Genomic DNA, 23,184 nt, shown 5'->3' on the forward strand with positions numbered 1-23,184 from the left:
TACTGGCACAAAGACAGAACTATAGATCAATGGAACAAAATAGAAAGCCCAGAGATAAATCCACACACCTGTGGACACCTTACCTTTGACAAAGGAGGCAAGAATATACAATGGATAAAAGACAATCTCTTCATTACTTTGCCAACAAAGGTCCATCTAGTCAAGGCTATAGTTTTTCCAGTGGTCATGTATGGATGTGAGAGTTGGACTGTGAAGAAGGCTGAGCACCAAAGAATTGATGCTTTTGAACTGTGGTGTTGGAGAAGACTCTTGAGAGTCCCTTGGACTGCAAGGAGATCCAACCAGTCCATTCTGAAGGAGATCAACCCTGGGATTTCTTTGGAGGGAATGATGCTGAAGCTGAAACTCCAGTACTTTGGCCACCTCATGTGAAGAGTGGACTCATTGGAAAAGACTGATGCTAGGAGGGATTGGGGGCAGGAGGAGAAGGGGACGACAGAGGGTGAGATGGCTGGGTGGCATCACTGACTCGATGGACGTGAGTCTGAGTGAACTCCGGGAGTTGGTGATGGACAGGGAGGCCTGGTGTGCTGCGATTCATGAGGTCACAAAGAGTCGGACATGACTGAGCGACTGAACTGAACTGAACTGAACAAGTGGTGCTGGGAAAACTGGTCAACACTTGTGAAAGAATAAAACTAGAACACTTTCTAACACCATACACAAAAGTAAATTCGAAATGGATTAAAGATCTAAATGTAAGACCAGAAACTATAAAACTCCTAGAGAAAAACGTAGGCAAAACACTCTCCAACATAAAACACAGCAGAATCCTCTATGACCCAACCCCTCAGAGTATTGGAAATAAAAGCAAAAATAAACAAATGGGACCTAATTAAAAGCTTTTGCACAATGAAGGAAACTATAAACAAAGTAAAAAGACAGCCTTCAGAATGGGAGAAAATAATAGCAAATGAAGCAACTGACAAAGAATTAATCTCAAAATTATACATGCAACTCCTTCAGCTCAATTCCAGAAAAATAAATGACCCAATCAAAAAATGGGCCAAAGAACTAAACAGACATTTCTCCAAAGAAGACATACAGATGTCTAACAAACACATGAAAAGATGCTCAGCATCACTCAGTATCAGAGAAATGCAAATCAAAACCACAATGAGGAACCATCTCATACCAGTCAGAATGGCTGCTATCCAAAAGTCTACAAGCAATAAATGCTGGAGAGGGTGTGGATAAAAGGGAAGCCTCTTACACTGTTGGTGGGAATGCAAACGAGTACAGCCACTATGGAGAACAGTGTGGAGATTCCTTGAAAAACTGGAAATTGAACTGACATACGACCCAGCAATCCCACTGCTGGGTATACACACCGAGGAAACCAGAATTGAAAGAGACATGTGTACCCCAATGTTCATCGCAGCCCTGTTTATAATAGCCAGGACATGGAAGCAACCTAGATGTCCATCAGCAGATGAATGGATAAGAAAGCTGTGGTACACATATACACAATGGAGTATTACTCAACCATTAAAAAGAATGCATTTTAATCAGTTCTAATGAGGTGGATGAAACTGGAGCCTATTATACAGAGTGAAGTAAGCCAGAAAGAAAAACACCAATACAGTATGCTAACACATACTAGAATTTGGAATTCAGAAAGATGGCAACAATAACTCTGTATGCGAGACCGCAAAGGAGACACAGATCTATAGAACAGTCTTTTGGAGTCTGAGGGAGAGGGTGAGGGCGAGGGCGGGATGATTTGGGAGAATGGCATTGAAACATGTATCGTATCTGAAATGAACTGCCAGTTCAGGTTCGATGCATGAGACAGGGTGCTCAGGGCCGGTGCACTGGGATGACCCACAGGGATGGTATGGGGAGTGAGGTGGGAGGGGGTTCAGGATGGGGAACACATGTACACACATGGTGGATTCATGTCAGTGTATGGCTAAACCACACAATATTGTAAAGTAATTAGCCTCCAATTAAAATAAATTTATATTAAAAAAATGATCCATAAGCACATTGCTGAAATGCTAGCTAATGTTCATAAATGCAAGAAGGTTATGATGTGCCTTACAGAGAAAATATGTGTTAGATAAGCTTTTTCAAGGTATGCATCATAGTGCTGTTGGCTGTGAATTCATTATTAATGACTTGACAGAATATTAAATAAAGTGTCTAAACAAAAACATCAAACAAGATTATATACTGATAGACAGACAAAAGTGCTGTGACCAGTGGATCACAAGAACATGACCCTGTATTTTCCTCATGAACAGTTATTGATTGTTCACTAATTCAGTGTTTCTGTTGACTTCATAGATCATTGCTGCAAATAATGAGAAGCATTTTAAAGTACGTGTTTATTTGAAATGAGATGATTAATGAATTTTGGGTAGTTGAGAAGGAAGAGGAAGGAAATGATTCACATGTGTATTGAAGTCCTGTAAGCTGAAGAATTGAGAACTATGTTTAGTTAGCACTGCTGCCTGGCAGACATGAAGTCCTTGGATTTTTTTTTTTTTTTTAAATTTTAATTGGCGTATAGTTGCTTTACAGTGCGGTATTATTTTCTGCTGTACAGCAAAGTGAATCAGCCATATGTATACATTGAAGTCCTTGGATTTTTACTTAGATTTTATGTATATCAATGAAAACTAAATCATGTCATAGTTCCCTTCTAAGTAAACAGAATTTTTCATTCTCTAGGGACAGATGAAGAAAAATAAAGGGTCAGAGGACTGAAAATACTTACCTTTCTTACCATTCATCAGTAGGGAATAATCATTAGAGGGGCTAGAGAGCAAGTACTATTATTTCTAGGTTGTTAATGATAACACAGAATTTTGTGTAGTGAGAGCTGTATCATGTAATTTTTTTGCCTTCTTTTCACTTGATACACTTCAAAGTCATGGTGCATAGTTTTATATATCAAAACTCTAAAAAGAATGTCCTGAGACTTGGCTATGCTAATGTTAACAGTATGACTGTGGCATAGACTTGTATTAGGTTGGTACAAAAGCAATTTTATTGCTATTTTGGATTGTTGAACTTTACTATTTGGTATTGGAGTACATCCTTAAATAAATGTGCTTGGTTATATATCATTTTAATGTGCTTTTCTTTATTTTTTGCTAATGACTTTTTACTTGCTATTTATTTTATATTTATTTTAGACTAGGGAAGTGATGTTAGACAAAAAGCAATTTTGAAGGACTTTCTTATTTGAGTTCAAAAGAAGTCATAAAGCAGTGGTGAGAACTCACAACATCAACAACTCATTTTGCCCAGGAATTGCTAATGAACGTACAGTGCAGTGGTGGTTCAAGAAGTTTTGCAAAGGAGACAATTGCCTTGAAGATGAGGAGCCTAGTGGCCAACCATCAGAAGTTGACAATCACCAACTGATAGGATCATCAAAGCTGATCCTCTTAAAACTACATGAGAAGTTGCTGAAGAACTCAGCATCGACCATACCATGGTCATTTGGCATTTGAGGCAAGTTGGAAAGGTGAAAAAAGCTCGATAGATGGGTGCCTCATGAGCTGACTGCAAATCAAAAAAATTATCGGTTTGAAGTGTTGTCTTCTCTAATTCTACACAACGACAAACCATCTCTTGATCAGATTGTGACATGTGATGAAAAGTGGATTTTATGTGACGACCAGCTCAGTGGTTGGACCGAGAAGAAGCTGCAAGTACTTCCCAGAGTCCAGCTTACACCAAAAACAGGTCATGGTCACTGTTTGGTGGTCTGCTGCTGGCCTGATCCATTGCAGCTTTATGAATCCAAGTGAAACCATTATATCTGAGAATTATGCTCAACAGATCAATAAGATTCACTAAAAACTGCAGTGCCTGTAGCTGGCTTTGGTCAACAGAATGGACTCAGTTCTTCTCCATGAAAACGCCTACCCCCACATTGCACAACCAACAGTTGAAAAGTTGAATGAACTGGACTACGAAGTTTTGCCTCATCTGCCATTTCACTTGACCTCTCACCAACTGACAACCATCTCTTCAAGCCTCTTGAGAACTTACAGAGAAAATGCTTCCACAACCAGCAGAAGGCAGAAAATGCTTTCCAAGTGTTCGTTGAATCCTGAAATGGAGTTTTACACTGTAGGAATAAACAAACTTAGTTATCATTGGCAAAAATGTGTTGATTGCAGTGGTTCTTGTTTTGATTAATAAAGATGTGTTTGAGCCTGGTTATAATTTAAAATTCACAGTCCAAAATCGCAGTTGTGTTTGCACCAACCTAATGGTAGACAGCATATTAAAAAATAGGACATTACTTTGTCAACAAAGGTCTGTCTAGTCAAGGCTATGGTTTTTCCAGTGGTCATGTATGGATGTGAGAGTTGGACTGTGAAGAAAGCTGAGTGCCAAAGAATTGATGCTTTTGAACTGTGGTGTTGGAGAAGACTCCCTTGGACTGCAAGGAGATCCAACCAGTCCATCCTAAAGGAAATCAGTCCTGACTGTTTATTGGAAGGACTGATGTTGAAGCTGAAACTCCAATACTTTGGCCACCTGCTGTGAAGAGCTGACTCACTGGAAAAGACCCTGATGCTGGGAAAGAATAAGGGCAGGAGAAGGGGACGACAGAGGATGAGATGGTTGAATGGCATCACCGACTCAATGAACATGGGTTTGGGTGGACTCCGGGAGTTGGTGATGGACAGGGAGGCCTGGCATGCTGCAGTTCATGGGGTCACAAAGAGTCGGACAGGACTGAGTGACTGAACTGAACTGAATGGTAGACACTATTATTCTGAAAAATGAGTTGATCAGCTTGTTCATTCATTTAATCAAAAAGGACATTCACATGGTTAAGAAACAAAAATTACATACTGACAGTTCCAATAATGAAAAGTAAATGAACCCTATCCTACCTCTCCTATCCCCATTCTTCTGAAGAACATCCTCTTTTAACTCTTCAAGTATTTATTTTGTTATTTATCTCCATATTATTAAACAGTATACTTAATGCAGCTGTTTCCTGATTAATCAATTGTAGGGCATATTTATCTCCTGCCATGAATTCATACTTGATCTTTGTTCCTTTAGCCTTTCAGTATGGTTTTAGCACTGTCTTTCAGCTTTGGTAAATTAGTTTCTCTGATAATTTATTTTCCTCTATTTTCTCTCTTGAGTTTGTTTTATTAGAAATTGACACTCCTGAATTGATCATCTGTATGTCTTTCTTTCATATTTTTCTTTTCTTTTTCTGAATATATTATTTCCTATTTCCTCTGGAGTCCTTTGTGTGCGTGTTTCTGTGTGTGTTTGTGTCCCTCTCTCCTTGGAGGCTTTACCTATGTATTAGTATCAAATGTTGGTTGCCCATTAAGAATTGAGAGCGAGGAACCAAAATAAAGGTTGGGAAAACAGATTGGAGAACCTTACTTTAGAGCAGTGTTGCTCAACTTTTTTCATTTTCACTGCCTAAAGGAGCATATTTAAACATTTTTCCCCCCATAATTGCTGCCTCTGCCATGAAATTTTAATACCACAAGATTTACTATATATGTATTTATGTACTATGAAAGATTCAAATATCAGGGAGGGTTTGGGGATGTCATTTCCCTGGGCAGGTCCGTTGCTACCTCTGATGGGGTAAAAGGTAGGGGTAACAAACCATTTATGGACTTGAATTAGTCTGTCAGTTTATAGTCCTATATTACTCCTGACCTGCTTTTGAAAACTTAGTCTCTCTTCACTTCACTGGGGCAAATTAGCTTCTTTTTGTACATGTCGCCCGTTATGAGCACCATAATGCATCATCTTTCTCTACCCCCTGCTACTTTAGTGAACATTTCTTCTCTGTTTTGTCTTCTAGAATCTTATTAGATCTGTAATTTTAATTTTCACTAAAGTTTCAGTAAAATTCACTAAAGTTCTATCTGTTGTAGTGGTTCATTTGATTTTTAAATCATTAAGGTAATGTTCATTTGGGGCATAAGAACTAAAAGTGGATAAACTTTTGTTTTCAATGTTTTATCCTATCTGGATATCCTTAATAGTCATTTAAAAATAAGCATTATCACATGTCCCTCATTTATATCCTACTCCTATTTTTCTCTTTAAGATGCCTGTAGTTTTTTCCATTCATACATTTTTAAGTTCTCAGCAGTTATTTTGTGCCCTACCAATAATTCATTAATGTGACCTGTATTTGTCACTTTATGGTAATATATCCTATTCATATTAGGTTGAGATTCAGTAAAACTTGGAACAAGGAACAGAATTCTTTTTCTTTGTGAATTTTGAAAGTGAAAGTGAAGTCGTGTCTGACTCTTTGCAATCCATGGACTGCAGCCTACCAGGCTTCTCTGTCCATGGGATTCTCTAGGCAAGAATACTGGGGTAGGTTGCCATTTCCTTCTCCAGGAGATCTTCCCAACCCAGGAATCAACCTAGGTCTCCCGCATTGGAGGCAGACACTTTAACCTCTGAGCCACCAGGGAAGCCACCAGAATTCTAGTTATTTTAAATTATATTAAGGTAGGTATTGGAGCTTTGTGGAAATCTCTAGAGCCTTACTAATACATTAATAACCATTAGCTACCTGTGGCTATTTAAATTAATTCAATTACAACAAAATAAAATTTAAAATCCAATTCCACAGTTACATTGACCATATTTTAGTTATTTTGTAATTACATATGACTGGCTAGTGGCTACCAAGTTGGATAGTGCAGATAATAGAACATACCCATTAGTGCTAAAAGTTCTATTAGAGAGGACCGTTTGAGAGAGTAGGAAGTCAGATACCATTCTGTGACTTCTACGAGACTGACCAGTTTCTTAAGCCCCAACGTTGTGGGAGTTGCTTATCCTGGTGACTGTATAGTACTTTACCGAACAGATATTAATGTAAAAAAAAATAATAATTGCCATTTTAAAGGTATTCTTTTTTTAAAAAATTTAAATTTATTTATTTTCATTGGAGGCTAATTACTTTACAGTATTGTATTGGTTCTGCCACACATCAACATGAATCCGCCACGGACATACACGAGTTCCCCATCCTGAACCCTCCTCCCACCTCCCTCCTCGTACCATCCCTCCGGTTCATCCCAGTGGAAGAGTCTCAGCACAGGCAACAAAATGATGCTGATAAACTATTGTTCTGAGTGGGTACTATTGGCAAGCTGTTACTCCATTTAAAATAATTTTCTATGTTGTTGATTATTTGTAATATAGATGTAAGTATAGCTTTATACCTTAGAAGTGTACAGCTAGAAAGGGTCTAGAAATCATCTAGTCCTTTCCTTTCATTTTACAGGTAAGGGTAACTGATGCTTAAAGTAGGGCAGTAATTTATCCAAAGGCACACAGTCTTTGAGCACAGATCCAGTTCTAGGACCAAAACATTTTGAGTTCATGTTCCCGCTTTCCCTTGGTGCTATGCTGAGGACAAAGAAGGAAAGACGATTCATTCATTACCTCTTTTCTAAATCTTTTAATAACCTAGGTGGGAGCCAGCAACATTAAGAGCATGTAATTCTGTGAACTGAGTTTTATAATGTGATTTCCTCTTTTTTTAGAACAACAATTTGTAATCTTTATACAATGCCACGAATTGGAGAGCCTGTCTGGCTTACAATGATGTCGGGGACTCCAGGAAAGAACCAGCTTTGCCATCGTTTCATGAAGGAGTTCACTTTTCTAATGGAAAATGCTTCAAAAAATCAGTATGGCCCTCGCTCCCTCCCATCCTCCCTTTCTTGCATCTATCCATCCATCTAAGCTATCTTAACTGTCTTAGCTGTTGTTTATAATAACTGGATATCTAGATTGTGATCAAGTTCAGTTACAAAAATGAAAGAGTTAATCATTGCCTTTGGAAGTTTTCATATTATTAATGAACAAGACAGAATTATAAAAGGTAATTAATATAATTAAAAGATATAGAAGAAGGCCAAAGAACCTTATGTTGAGAAACAGTAGAAATGTGTTTCTGTATTAAAACTCCTGACATCTTATGAAACTGTGTGAGGCTTCTCAGTTTTCATAATTACATCTATATATGCAGTTTCATTCTATAGAAAATAACTTAAAAAATATATAGGTAAGTGCCAGAATGCCAATAACAATGTTTTCAGTATGGTACTTTTATCATATTGCTTTCTTCTAATCATTCATCAAATTCTTTGACTCTAGATGAGTAATTTAAATGTTTATATTCTCTAAACAAAGTTTTCTTAATACTTTGCTTCATTTTCCTTTTCACTAATTGGGAAATGTATAGATGTACTGGTTGATTCATAAACACTGAAAAGAATCCATAGTTTTTCCAATAAAATGGCATTTTTGTTTTTTAATTATGAGTCAAAATAGCTCCTTGTGAATGCTATCTTTATTTTGAGGAATTTTCTTTTAACTAGTACAACAAAAAATTTATTAACTTTTGTTTTCATCTTGGTGATACACCTATCCTTTAGCTATCCTTTCCTCTATTCTTTCCCTTTTTTATGATGATTGGCCATGTACCCTCTCTGCTTTATTCTATCACCTGCTTTTTGCTTGAGGTTTTATGAAAGCAGGTTAGAATCTGATAGGATGCATTTTGTTTTCAGATTCTTGCCAGCACTCATTACTGCAGTTTTGACCAATCATCTTGCCTGGGTTCCAACAGTCATGCCAAATGGACAGCCACCTATAAAAATATTTTTAGAAAAACATTCCTCTCAGAGTGTGGACATGTTGGCAAAGACTCATCCGTATAATCCACTTTGGGCACAATTGGGTATGTATTCTAAAAACCTTTACCTAATGCATTATACTTAGACTTTTGTGTAACTTATCTGGAGTTAATTGATAGCAAAAATAAATAGAGAAAAACTAAGTGCTCTCTTTTCCCTTTCCTTTCTAAAGCACTTCTTCCTTGTTGTTTCATGACTGCTACATTGTCTTATCCCCATCTTATGTATAATATTCCTTATGGATAGAGACCTGCAACTGCAACAAAGGAGCAGAATTTACTACTAACTTTGGGGTCTTCTGGATTTTTTGTATCAGTACTTTGCCTAGAAAGAATGAATGAACAAAGTTACCTGTGATCTCTAGAATAAATCTGGTTAACTGAGAAGCAGTCATCGAATTTTCCATAGTACCATGTTTGTTTCTTTTGTTGAGTAAATTTTGAAAATGTTGCCGTTAGTGCTGCACACCCCACTAAATAAATGGGTAACAGGAGAAAGGGTTTAACTGATGAGTTGACAGTCGTTAGAAAGGCAGTGTAGCCTGGAGCTTAAATTTAAGCATAGGCTGGGGAGTCAGGCATACCATGTTTGAATCACAGTTACCCTGTTTATAAAGTAGGGATAATAAATAGTATAGGGAATTCCCTGGTGGTTTGGTGGTTAGCATTCGGTGCTTTCACTGCCTTGGCCTGGGTTCAGTCCCTAGTTGGGGAACTGAGATCCCACAAGATGCATGGAGTGGCCAAAAATACATAAAATAAAAAATAAATAGTACATACTTTATAATGTGGAAAGGAAATGAAATAATATGAGTATAGTATTTAGGACAGTGGCCGGTAAATACATGTAGTTGATGTTATCCCTGCTGTTACTCCGTTGCTATTTGGTGATGGGGAAAGAATTAGTGAGAACATTGTGGTAGAAACTTTTAACTTCTCTTAGTTGTTAGGGTGCGTGAGCTTAGGGTGCGTGAGCTTGCCAGGCAGATTGTCATGTGGCTTGTTAATCATATGACCAATCAACCTCCCTCCCTCATTCCCACTCTATTTCCTCCCTCCCTCCCTCCCTCCCTTTTCTTTCTTCTGCATAATTAAGGAATAATTGGCATACAACAAACACATGTATAAAGTATACAGTTTTGTAAGTTTTGATATATATATATGCAAAATATATATGAAACCATCACCAAAATCATTATGGTGAACTTACTCATCATTACAAATTTTCCTCATGCCCCTTGTAATCACTTCCTCCCTACTCTGCCTGTTCACTTTCCCTTATACTCAGGCAACCATTCATCTGCTTTCTATCACTGTAGATTAGTTTGCATTTTCTAGAATTTTATATAGATGGAATCAAACACTAAGTGTTTTTCTTTGCTCTGAATTCTTTCATTCAGGATAATTATTTTGAGATTCACCTATACTATATGTATTACTAATTCACTCTTTATAAATGCTAACTAGTATTTCATTGTATGAATATTTAACATATGTTTTTCCAAATCAAGTGATTCAGTAGTTTTTTTTTTAATTTGAACATTTCAAATCTGTTTTCAGTTTCACAGTCATTTATTGAATGCACAATATATCTAAGGCTCTGTACAAAGAGCATTGGAGGATATAAAGATGACTGTCTTTAAGAAATGATAGTCTTATACTTTAGGTAAAATGTATATGGACAATGAGGATAATTCAGATAGGAGCTATAAGAAGTTAAAAGTTTAGTGGGAGTTCAGTTACAGAAGCTTACTTTTGTCCCAGGGAAGATGCTTGGGTGGGAAACTATGAGCTGACAGAGATACAAAGGGACGTGAAAGTACATAGCATGAGTAAAGGGGCCTAGGTGTTAAAGTGCTGAGCGTATTCAGGGGTCCAGTTTAAGTACCCCACTTTAACTTGGACTTTGGATGAATAAAGATGAGAAAAGGTGATTATCAGAAGATAAACCTGGAAAAGTAAAGTGGAAACAGTCATGAAAGACTCCATGCCAAAGCAGTTTCAATGTATTTGCTTGTTAGTGGAAACCTCGGGAGTAGTTTGAACAGTGGCATCGTGGTGCTAGAGCCAGTGTCTTAGCTAGAGGAGAAAATGTATCATGTTAATACAGTCTATATATTATTTGAGACCTGTTTATGTTCGTTCCTTTAAAAAGTATGAGATTTTTGTAAAGTAAAAATAGAGGTTTTTCAAAAGCTGAATTAAATTCCACTCCCCCCCTTTTAAAATGTAATAGCTGTTCATGTATAGTTTGGATACAGAGGTGAAAATGAATGATGAAGCTGAACATGTTGCCCTTTTGGGTCTGTCGTGGGTATCCAGCTCTCTGGGGAATGGAATGGAAAGGAAAATGAACTTTTAAAAACATGGAAGTTAATGTGAGGTCCTGAGTAGGACAGCAACAGTTGAGGTTCAGGAATATAATTTCAGTGAAGGAAAGTTAAGTATGTGATGTGACTGCTTCAGCTCTGCTCATTCTTACTTCTACTGCCTTCCTCTCCTTGGTCCTCAACAGATGTGCTTTTGCACATAAGTACTTTAGTCAGTACCTGTCTACCCTGTACTCTGCAAGGGGACTGGCATGGAACATGTTCTTGGTAAATGTGACTTTCACAACTGACTGACTGGTTGTGGTTTCAGCACCAAAGCAGCTGCTTCAGGAGGAAGCTAGAAAGCCCCTCCATTCACCTTTCTTTTTGGTTAAGATCATTCATCTCATCCTACTCCTGAATAATCACTCATCTCTGAAGTATCCAAAAGTAAAACCTGACCTACCCCTCAGACAACAAGAGTAGGTTTCTGTTAATTGAAAATAGGCTGCTTAGCTGTATAAGTAGAGGATATGTCCATTAACTGATTTTTCTATTTCAGGAGACTTATATGGCGCTATTGGCTCTCCTGTACGGTTAGCAAGGACTGTGGTAGTTGGCAAACGACAAGACATGGTCCAGAGGCTGCTTTATTTTCTTACTTATTTCATAAGATGCTCTGAACTTCAAGAAACCCATCTTTTAGAAAATGGAGAAGATGAAGCCATTGTTATGCCAGGCACAGTAATTACTACCACTTTGGAGAAAGGGGAAATAGAAGAATCTGAGTATGTGCTGATCACAATGCATAGAAACAAAAGCAGTTTGCTCTTTAAAGAGTCGGAAGAGACAAGGACTCCTAATTGTAACTGTAAATATTGCAGTCGTCCACTCCTTGGGCAAAATACAGAGAATGTTTTCCGACAAGAGAGAGAAGATATTCAGAACAGCTCTAAGGAGCTGCTTGGAATTTCAAATGAGTGCCAAATGATTTCTCTGGACTGCCAAGAAGAAAATGCTCCTGATGTTAAACAGTACAGAGATAAGTCAAGAACTTGCCTTGATACCAAGTTAGAAACAGTTGTTTGCACAGGATCTGCTCCAGTAGACAGATGTGCATTGTCAAAGTCAGGCTTAGATCTAGCAGAGGAAACGTGGCAGAATGAGGAGTTGCTAGATTCAGGTAATCACGCAGGTAAAGTGTTGAGATCTGCAGGAATGGTTGTGGAAAAAAAACCTCCAGATAAGCTTGTGACAGCTGCATTTTCTTGTGAGGCAACCCAGACAAAGGTTACTTTCTTGATTGGGGATTCTATGTCACCTGACTCAGATACTGAACTTCGGAGTCAGGCAGTAGTGGATCAGATTACCAGGCATCACACCAAATCACCAAAAGAAGAAAGGGGGGCTGTTGATCAGCATCAAGAAAGTAAACAAACGACTAAATCTGAAGAGTCTGATATACCGAACACAGTATCTGGAGAACCCTGTGAACGGCCTTGCTGGAATCATTCTGACCTAGAAAGCATGAGTTTATTTGATGAATATTTTAATGATGATTCAATTGAAACCAGGACTATTGATGATATTCCACTTAAAACAAGTACAGACAGTAAACAACACTGCTGTATGTTAGAGTTTTCAAAAAGATTGTGTACAAAAAATAGCAAACCAAACAATGAATGTTGCAAATGTGTAGGAACAGTTCACCAAGATTCATGTAAAACCTGTTTTCCTCAACAAGACCAAAGAGATACACTCTCCATTCTTGTCCCCCATGGGGATAAAGAGAGTTCAGAGAAAAAAATTGCTGTGGGAGCTGAATGGGACATTCCAAGAAATGAAAGTTCAGATAGTGCCCTTGGGGACAGTGAAAGTGAAGATACAGGTCAAGATGTAGCCAGACAAGGAAACAGTTATTATGGAGGAGAGCAGGAGGATTGGGCAGAAGAAGATGAGATACCTTTCCCTGGGTGAGTACACAGTTTTAACCTTTCATATAACTTATAAAAATATGTACCATTCTTTTTTTTAACTGGTCTCTGAAAGTTGGTTGTAGCTAATATAAAAGAAGAGATCATTGTTCTGGACAAATTTTCTTTGATTATGATGTGCTCTTACAAGAATGATTAAAGGCTAAGACTCATAGGTACTGTGGAAAAGCTTTGTGAGGACATTAAAGAAAAGTTATGTTGGTGTATGGGAGATTCCCTACTGTCTAGGAGTTTTCAAGCCATTTAGGATAGAATTATGCTCCTCAGAGAGAACCTGTGCTGAGCCTGGCAACTAGGGAGAGGTAATCACTGAGAGAAGGTAGGAAATAGCTGTTAGAAATCATTTTGGAGATAAGAGGAAAGCATAGAACATATACTCTCGGTCAAGAATACAAGGAAGAGATTCATACCTGAGATGTTACACACCAAGCTTTGGGTTTGTGAATTATTTATACTTGGTTTTAGGTGATGGTTTCTGTAATTTGATTGTATTAAGGGTGTGTTACATATACACAAGGGATAGCCTTCCTAAAGTCTGTTGTGAAAGATTCATGCTCGTCTCATTACAGTTGTCCATCAAACCGTTTTTGGATACGAAGGAGTGTTTTGTGTTCTCATTGAGCCCTTAAGCCAGTGTGGTTTTTTGGTTTGTTTTTAGGCCAGTTTTTATTTAAGGATGATTTTACTTTTAGTATATTTTATAGAGAATGATGGTACTGGAAATGTGGATTAGTAGAGTCCAAATTTTTTTTGTATGTTTGTAAAATATATTTATTACTGAATAGATGCGCCTTCTTTTGGAACTTTTCTCCCAGGTCTAAGTTAATTGAAGTGAGTGCTGTTCAGCCCAACATTGCCAACTTTGGGAGATCCTTGCTGGGTGGCTATTGCTCTTCTTATGTCCCTGACTTTGTTCTTCAAGGAATCGGGAATGATGAGAGGCTCCGTCAGTGTCTGGTGTCAGATTTATCTCATGCTGTGCAGGTGAGTGGCCTTCACTGCTCTTAAATTTATTCGGACAAACTATTAACCAGTAGAACCCAGAGTTGCCTTTTTTTGGTCACACTTCAGTGTGTAATTGGAGAAGGAAATGGCAACCCCCTCCAGTATTCTTGCCTGGAAAATTCCATGGACAGAGGAGCCTGGTGGTCTCAAAGAGTTGAACACGACTGAACACACACGGATGCACACACAGAACACAATTGTTCTCTAAATCCATCACTTTATATGTGGTTACCTGTATGTTTGTACCTGTCATTGTGAAAATTACTGAATCTGTCAAATTGGAAATCTGAAAATACAGAAAATACTATGTGTATTCTTAGGTGTTCATCACCAAGTTATTTATAACATCAAGATATTGCAAATGCATAAATGTGAATGGAATTAATTTTCATTTCTGGCACATAGTATTACAGTTGATTTTTTATATATTGCTGTTGTATCCTGATGCTTTGCTGAGCTCTTTTATTAGTTTTCATAGTTCTTTGTGTGGCTTCTTTGAGGTTTTCTACATAGGCTTCATGTTACTGTCTTCCTTTCCAGTCTGGGTGCCTCTTTTTTGCCCTGGCCTGATAATACAGCCTAGAGCGTTTAGTACAGTGTTGCATTGAAGTGCTAATGTTAGACATCTCTATCTTGTTCTTTTTCTTAGGGAAAAGACATCAAGCGTTTAATTATTAAGTGTAATGATGTTAGCTGTTGGATTCTTATACAGTGCTCTTTTATCAGCTGGATAAAGTTCTATTCCTAGTGTTTTGAGTTTTCTGTGCCCTACCCCCTTAAATCATGACCTAGTGTGGGGTTTTGTCAAATACTTTTGTGACTCTATTGAAATGATCATGTGGATTTTTCTGTTAATGTGATAGATTACATTGACTGATTTTTAGATGTTAATCCAATCTTTGTATTCCTAGGGGGAAAAATCCCATTTAGTCATGGTGTATAGAACTCATTTAGCATATGAATTGACTTTGTGTGTGGTGTAAGATAGTGGTCCAGTTTCATTAAGCACCATTTATTGAAGAAACTATTCATGAATCCTTAGTCAAATTAATTGTGCATATATACATGGGCTTATTCTGTGCTCTTTAGTCTCTTATTGCTCAAATTTAAAAAACAACTTTTCTTCCTTTTATTGTTACAAATAACATTGATACTGTTGCTGCGTTTTATGAATTTAAGGTTATTTCTTTAGGCTAGATTCCCAGAAATGAAGATATTGACCAATTTTTAAATTTAGAACTATTTTCATGTTCTTATTGCATGTTTGGTATTTTCTTCTCCAAAGACAATGCTAGTTTGAACAGCAGTTTGTAATGTCCCTAAAACCTGTTTGCTTTAAAATATTGGGGTTCTCTCTCTTAAAAAAAAAAAAAAAAATGAAGAAAACTGACTAGTTTTGAGGAAAGTATTTGTATCCAACCTCAAATACTTCCAGGTCACAAAATAGGAAATGTATTCTCAAGTAAGAATATGTTCCTATTGGGTATAGGCTGTTTCTTTCCAGAAGTTGATGGTTAAGGAAAGGACTGAATTTGACTAACTTGAAATTTTATCAGATTAGGACATTGCTTATGATAATCCATTGAGTGAAAAGAAGTAGCTTCAGAATAAATCACTGGTACTGCCCCCTTGTTCCTTTAACAACTCCTAAAATGAATTTATACTGTTATACAGTGGAAATGACAAATAGATTCAAGGGATTAGATCTGATAGAGTACTTAAAGAACTATTTAACACTGTATAGGAGGCAGTGATCAAAACCATCCCCAAGAAGAAGAAATGCAAAAAGGTAAAATGGTTGTCTGAGGAGACCTTACAAATAGCTGAGAAAAGAAGAAAAGCAAAAGGCAAAGGAGAAGAGGAAAGATATATCCATCTGAATGCAGAATTTCCAAAGACTACAAGGAGAGATAAAAAAGCCTTCCTAAGTAAGTGATCAATGCAAATAGAGGAAAACAATAAAATGGGCAAGACTAGAGATCTCTTCAAAAAATTGATACCAAGGGAACATATCATGCAGAGAGACAGGCACACTAAAGGACAGAAATGGTATGGACCTAACAGAAGCAGATGATATTAAGAAGAGGTGGCAAGAACTATACAAAAAAGATCTTAATCACTTAGCTAAGCATGATTGTGTGATCACTCACCTAGAGCCAGGCATCTGGAACTGTGAAGTCAGGTTGTCCTTAGGAAGCATCACTATGAACAAAACTAGTGGAGGTAATGGAATTTCAGCTGAGCTATATGAAATCCTAAAAGATGATGCTGTTAAAGTGCTGCAGTCAATATGCCAGCAAATTAGGAAAACTCGGCAGTGGCCACAGGACCGGAAAAGGTTAGTTTTCATTCCAATCCCAAAGAAGAGAAAGTGCAAGTCACTCAGTCAGTCTTGTCTGTCTCTTTGCAACCCCATTGACTATATAGTCCATGGAATTTTCCAGGCCAGAATACTGGAGTGGGGAGCCTTTCCTTTCTTCTTCCCATTCCGGGACCAAACCCAGGTCTCCCGCATTGCAGGCGGATTCTTTACCAGCTGAGCAACTAGGGAAGCCATCCCAAAGAAAGGTAATGACAAAGAATGTTCAAATTAACACACAGTTGCACTCATCTCACACGCTAGCAAAGTAATGCTCAAAATTCTCCACGGTAGGCGTCAACACTATGTGAACTGAGAACTTCGAGATGTTCAAAATGTACTTAGAAAAGGCAGAGGAACCAGCTACCATCCGTTGGATCATAGAAAAAGCAAGAGAATTCAGAAAATCATCTACATCATTGACTATGCTGAAGCTTTTGACTGTGTGGATCATAACAAACTGGAAAATTCTTAAAGAGATGAGAATACAAGACCACCTGACCTGCCTCCTGTGAAACCTGATACAGGTCAAAAAGCAGCAGTTAGAACTGGACATGGAACAACTGACAGGTTTCAAGTTGAGAAAGGAGTACATCAAGGCTGTATATTGTCACCTTGCTTATTTAACTGTAAGCAGAGTACATCATGTGAACTGCCAGACTGGATGAAGCACAAGCTAGAATCAGGATTGCCGGGAGAAATATCAATAACCTCAGATATGCAGATGACACCACCCTTATGGCAGAAAGTGAAGAGGAACTAAAAGAGCTTCTTGATGAAAGTGAAAGAGGAGAGTGAAAAAGTGGCTTTATTAAAATTCCGCATTCAGAAAACTAAGATCATGGCATCTGGTCCCATCACTTCATGGCAAATAGATGGGGAAACAATGGAAACTGTGACAGTCTTTATTTTTATTTTTTTGGACTCCAAACTCAATGCAAATGGTGACTCCAGCCATGAAATTAAAAGACAGTTGCTCTTTTTAAGAAAAATGATGACAAACCTAGACAGCATATTAAAAAGCAGAGACATTACTTTACTGACAAAGGTTCATATAGTCAAAGCCATGGTTTTTCTAGTAGTCATGTATGGATGTGAGAGTTGGACCATAAAGAAAGCTGAGCGCTAAAGAATGATGCTTTTAAATTGTGGTGTTGGAGAAGACTCTTGAGAGTCCCTTGGACTGCAAGGAGATCAAACCAGTCTATCCTAAAGGAAATCAATCCCAAATATTCAGCAGAGGAACTGATGCTGAAGCTGAAACTCCAGTACTTTGGCCACCTGATGTGAAGAACTGACTCATTGTAAAAGACCATGATGCTGGGAAAGATTGAAAGCAGCAGGAGAAGCAGATGACAGAGAATGAGTTGGTTAGATGGCATCACCATGAGTTTGAGCAAGGTACGGGAGTTGGTGATGGATAGGGGAGCCTGGTGTGCTGCAGTGCGTGGGGTGGCAGAGTCAGACACGACTCAGTGACTGAACTGAACTGTAAGTGAGTTTGATTTGGATCAGTTGTAGTCTCAGACTTGGGTTTTAGGCCCTTCTTTCTTGGGAAACTGGGCTTCCCTGGTGGCTCAGAGGGTAAAGAATCTGCCTGCAATGCGCGAGACCCAGGTTTGATCCTGGGGTCAGAATGATCCCCTGGAGAAGGGCATGGCAACCCATTCCAGTATTCTTGCTTGGAGAATTCCATGACAGAGGAGCTTGTAGAGTCCATGGCGTTGCAAAGAGTTGGACATGACTGAGAAACTAATACTTCTTCGGAAACTACTGATGTGGGCTCATTTTCCTTTATCTTAACAGAAAAAAATGGCTTTTAAAATCTTAGCCATGTGACTTTTGATTGAGGAGCTATGAAGTGAATTTCTAAAGTAATTTTTAAGCCTTTAAAAAAGAGATATGTTTATTTCATAGCAGTTTCCTCGTTACCTGTTTAGGCATTTGCTTGTAAGGCTAGTAGATGGACTTCCGTTGTAATTCTCATCTCCTGAAGATGCCCTCTGCTTTTGCAAGAAGTATCTTCCTTTAACAGCTTGTTTTCCACTTAAATTATTTAATCCTATCTCCCACTGTATTTTTCTTTTATAAGAACAAAAGTAGTTACATTGAATATATATTCACTCTTTTCTTGTTTCTTAAAAATGTAAGATTTACCTTATCTCTTTACATGTATATACCATTTCCAAAATTATGTTTCAGTATTGAAGTTGATGAAAAGTATTATATCCTTGGTAAGAGTTGAATAAGAAATATTTAACTACCATTTATAATAATAAATACAGAATTTAGAGTTCCATGGGAAGTCGTCACAGTGTTAGCGTTCTAGCCTCCTCCTTTGCATTCTTTTGTTTCCCACTTCTCAGTATCATTTTTCACAAATTTGGTTACATGCATCTACTTCTCATTTTGAGTCTTTTCATGGTATTCCCCTTTACAGAATTATCCATAATCCTCTTCCATTTTTCATTAGGAATGCTATTCATACTTCAGTGTTATATCCTTGTGTTCCTTCTACTGTGTAACTTCCAGTCATACAGAACCCACTGTTGCCCTCCTCTGGTACCCCAGCACTTGGTGACTGTTTAATTTGTTACACAAGTATTTTCATAGCTGCATATGTATTTCTTTCTATCTCCTTCATAGGACTGAGAGCTCCCTTCTCTTTGTTTCCTTAGCATCAAGCAAAAAGCTTTATTCTGGACCAGGAGATATCCCTGTGGGGGGTGGACGGGGGTGCCAAACTTGGGTTTTTCCAGGAGTAAACTTGTTACATTCTTGCTGTGAAATTTTAGTAATAGTGAAAGTTATAAAGGAGAAAAGCCATAGGGTTTAAGTATTTTAGGTTGTAGTTTATATTTCAGTCTTACTGCCAATATGTTAATTCATATGGCCAATGGTGAAGAAAGCCTTACCTTTCTGAATACCAAAAGATGTATTGAGCATCTCTTATTTATGGTGGTACTATGTACTTAATTCTTCGTGGGTAAACCATGGGAACCTAAGGGCACAGGCATATGCCTGTGGTTGTTTTATCCACATATGTGAGCTAAAAATGTCTTTCTCTCTATTTCTTAAATTTTCTTATTTAAATATCATTTAGGTGAATGCTTCTGATAGAAATTTAAGCAATATAAAGATATACAAAGCAAAAAGTGAAAATTCTCTATACTCTTAATATTTCGTACTTCACAGAAAACTTTATAATAAACAGTTTGATTTGAGTATTTTCTTTTTTCTATACATTTTCATTTAGATAAAGATCTGAATTTTTAAGAACATAACTGGGATATAGTGTGTGCGTGCACATGCTCAGTCGTGTCTGATTCTTTGCAACTCCATTGTAGCCCAACAGGCTCCTCTGTCTGTGGAATTTTCCAGGCAGGAATACTGGAGTGGGTTGCCATTTCCTCTTCTAGGGGATCTTCCCAAACTAGGGATTAAACCCTCATCTCTTGTGTCTCCTGCCTTGCTTGGCAGGTGGATTCTTTACTACTATACTACCTGGGAAGCTGCGTGTGGTGACTTTTCTCCCACCCATTTAACCAAGTATCCTGAGATGAAGCATGTTAGTATGTGTTGATTTGTCTCCTTTTTAACTGCTGTATCTGTACTCTGGATATATATTTTTGTAAAATAGAAAAACCTAGCACACATACCTAGGAATAGATAATCAAGGGATAGCCTCTGAGATGCTCAAACAAATTGATGCCTGACTAGATGGGATAGTTAGCACAGAACCTTACCATTGACCTTTCATGTGAATTTATTTCCTTCCTATTTTTAAAATATTTAGCTCTTTCAAAGTAAAAGTACTTTTTTTCAGTTGTCTGGTGCATAGTTGGCACTCAGTAAATCTGTTGAATGAATGGTCAAAATACTGGTAAAATTCAAGTTCTGGATTAAAATTCTGGTAATGAATGTTTTATGATTTCTATAAGATATCTCAGGGTATTTGTTATTGAGCTACTTTCTTCACCGTCAAGGATTCTTTGGCAGTAGCTCTCAGAAGTTTCATATTCCTTTGTTTTGTTTTGGTCTAGTTTCTCTTCCTTGCCCATCCCATTAACAGTATCTTTGAAAACTTTTCTGTTTTTAAGATGATTTCTTTTTCTTTTTTTTTTTTTCCAGCATCCAGTATTGGATGAACCAATAGCAGAAGCTGTCTGTATTATAGCAGATATGGATAAATGGACTGTTCAAGTGGCCAGTAGCCAGAGACGAATGACAGATAATAAATTGGGAAAAGAAGTGTTGGTTTCCAGTCTTGTTTCCAATCTGCTTCATTCCACTCTTCAGCTTTATAAACATAACCTGTCTCCAAATTTTGTAAGTATGTGTAAGGCTTGAATTACTGTGGGCACTGTGATAGCTAACTTAACCCTATTGTTATTCATGTGCCTACATTGAATACTACTGTTATCTTCATTATTATTTTCTTGAAAGAAGGTGTTATGGACTACAGTGTTCGTGTTCCTCTAAAATCAATATGTTGAAGCCATACTCTGCAATGTGATGGCCTTTGAGAAATAATTAGGGTTAGATTAGGTTACGGAGAAGGCAATGGCACCCCACTCCAGTACTCTTGCCTGGAAAATCCCATGGATGGAGGAGCCTGGTAGGCTGCAGTCCATGGGGTCGCTAAGAGTCGGGCACAACTGAGCGACTTCACTTTCACTTTTCATTTTCATGCATTGGAGAAGGAAATGGCAACGCACTCCAGTGTTCTTGCCTGGAGAATCCCAGGGATGGGGAGCCTGATGGGCTGCCGTCTATGGGGTCGCACAGAGTCGGATACGACTGAAGTGACTTAGCAGCAGGTTATGAGAGTGGGACTCTCATTATGAGATTAGTGGCCTTAAAAGAAGAGGAAGAGAGCGATTCCATTTGCTCTACCGTGTGAGGACACAGGGAGAAGGGAGCCCTCTGCTAGCCAGGAAGAGAGATCTCACTAAAACTCAGCCATGCTGGCACCCTGATCTCAGACTCCCAGTTTCCAGAGCTGTGAGAAAATAATTATCTGTTATTTAAGCCATTGAGTCTGTGGTACTTTGTTATTGCAACTCAAGCTAAGACAGAAAAGGATATGTACACGTACTTGTCTATATAGTCTACTTCTGCAGTACCTGGCTTAGTATTGTGTGAAGTAATGACATGTAACAAGCCCTAAGCTCTATGCAGAATGTCAGTGCATTGTGTAGCCTCATTTTCATATTAGGACTTTGGATGATTTTTTTTTTTTTTTCAATTTTTGAATTATTTATTTATTTATTTGGCTGTGCCAAGTCTTAGTTGCAGTATTTGGGATTTAGTTCCCTGACCAGGGATTGAACCCAGGGCCCCTGCACTGGGAGTGTGGAGTCTTAGCCACTGAACCACCAGGGAAGTCCCTGGGTGATCCTTTTTTATAACACTGATAACCTTTTTCTGAAGATGCCATTTCTAAGATTTCAAGATTCTTTCCTTTTTTGGTTAGGAGAACTGTAATACAGCATAGTTAAAGACCTTTGTAGATCAATAAGACAAAAGCTATGAACGATAGACCCAGAGCTGGCGTTATACTCAGTGATTAAAGACTAATAAAAGTTTTATCCTTAAGAACAGGGAGAAGATGTGGTTGTTCACCTTCACCACTGTTTCTCAACATAGTATTGGAAAGTCATAACCAGAGCAGTTAGGCAAGAAAAGAAGCAAAAGGTATCCTAATTGGAAAAAAAGAAAACTATCTCTGTTTGCAGATATGATCTTATACGTAGGAAACTAAGATTCCACCAAAAAACTCTGATAGAGTTAATAAATGGATTTAGCAAAGATGTAAGATAAATCAGCATGTAAAGATAGTTGCATTCACATATGCTAGAAATGAACAGTCTTGAAGAAGAAATGAAGAAAGCAATTACAGTAGCAGTAAAAGAGTAAATTACTTAGGAATATATTTCACCAAGGAGGCAAAATACTTCTACATTGAAAACTACAAAACATCTCTGATAGAAATTAAAGACATAAATAAATGAAAGTCATTTCACATTGTTTGGAAGACTCTGAGAATGAAACTGGGGGAGTTACTCCTCCAAATTTTAAAACTTTATATAAAGGGACAGTAATCAAAACAGTGTGTTAGTATCATAAGGACAGACATATAGACCAATTGATTATAGTATCCCCCAAATAAACCCTAGCATATATGGTCAATCGATTTTTGACAAGGAAGCCAAGACTATTCAAAGGGGAAAAGGAGTCTTTGCAGCAAATCCTACTGAGAAAACAGGATGTGTGCGTGTCCCTAGAGAAGGGAAAGGCTACCCACTCCAGTATTCCAGCCTAGAGAAAAGTGGATATCCGCATGCAAAAGAATGAAGTTGAATCATTACTTTACGCCATTAATAAAAATGGACTTTAACTTAAATCTAAACTTTAAAAAAAAAACCCAACTAAATTTAAATATTAAACTGTAAAACTCTCTAAAGAAAATATAGGGGATAATCTTCATGATACTGGAGTTAGCAGTGATTCCTTGGACGTGGCATCAAAAGGACAGACAGTAAAGGAAAAGTAGATAAATTGGGACTTCATTGAGCTAAAAACTTTTGTGTATCAACAGAGGGAAAAGACAATGACAGGACAGGAGAAAATATTTACTAATCATACATCTGAAAAGAGATTGATATCCAGAATACATAGAGAACTCGTACAACTCAGCAAAGAAGTCAAAAAATAGGCAAAGGACCTGAGTAGACACTTCTCTAAAGAAGATAAACAAATAGCCAGTAAATACATGAGAAGATATTCAATAACATCCATTAGTTATTAGGAAAG

The 23,184-nt window shown here is 37.7% G+C and overlaps 1 protein-coding gene across 1 annotated transcript in view; it reads left to right on the plus strand.

The window, feature by feature from the left end:
• Positions 1 to 23,184, plus strand: part of FNIP1 (folliculin interacting protein 1) — a 121,012-nt gene that overhangs the window by 93,153 nt on the left and 4,675 nt on the right. Inside the window, exons 12-16 of the mRNA XM_052644368.1 lie at positions 7,545 to 7,691; positions 8,577 to 8,746; positions 11,573 to 12,983; positions 13,820 to 13,988; positions 20,500 to 20,697. Of these exons, the coding sequence (XP_052500328.1) occupies positions 7,545 to 7,691; positions 8,577 to 8,746; positions 11,573 to 12,983; positions 13,820 to 13,988; positions 20,500 to 20,697 (2,095 nt within the window). The remainder of the gene's footprint in view (positions 1 to 7,544; positions 7,692 to 8,576; positions 8,747 to 11,572; positions 12,984 to 13,819; positions 13,989 to 20,499; positions 20,698 to 23,184) is intronic.

The sequence above is a fragment of the Budorcas taxicolor genome, chromosome 7 (genome assembly GCF_023091745.1).
Source record: "Budorcas taxicolor isolate Tak-1 chromosome 7, Takin1.1, whole genome shotgun sequence".
Lineage (NCBI taxonomy): Eukaryota > Metazoa > Chordata > Mammalia > Artiodactyla > Bovidae > Budorcas > Budorcas taxicolor.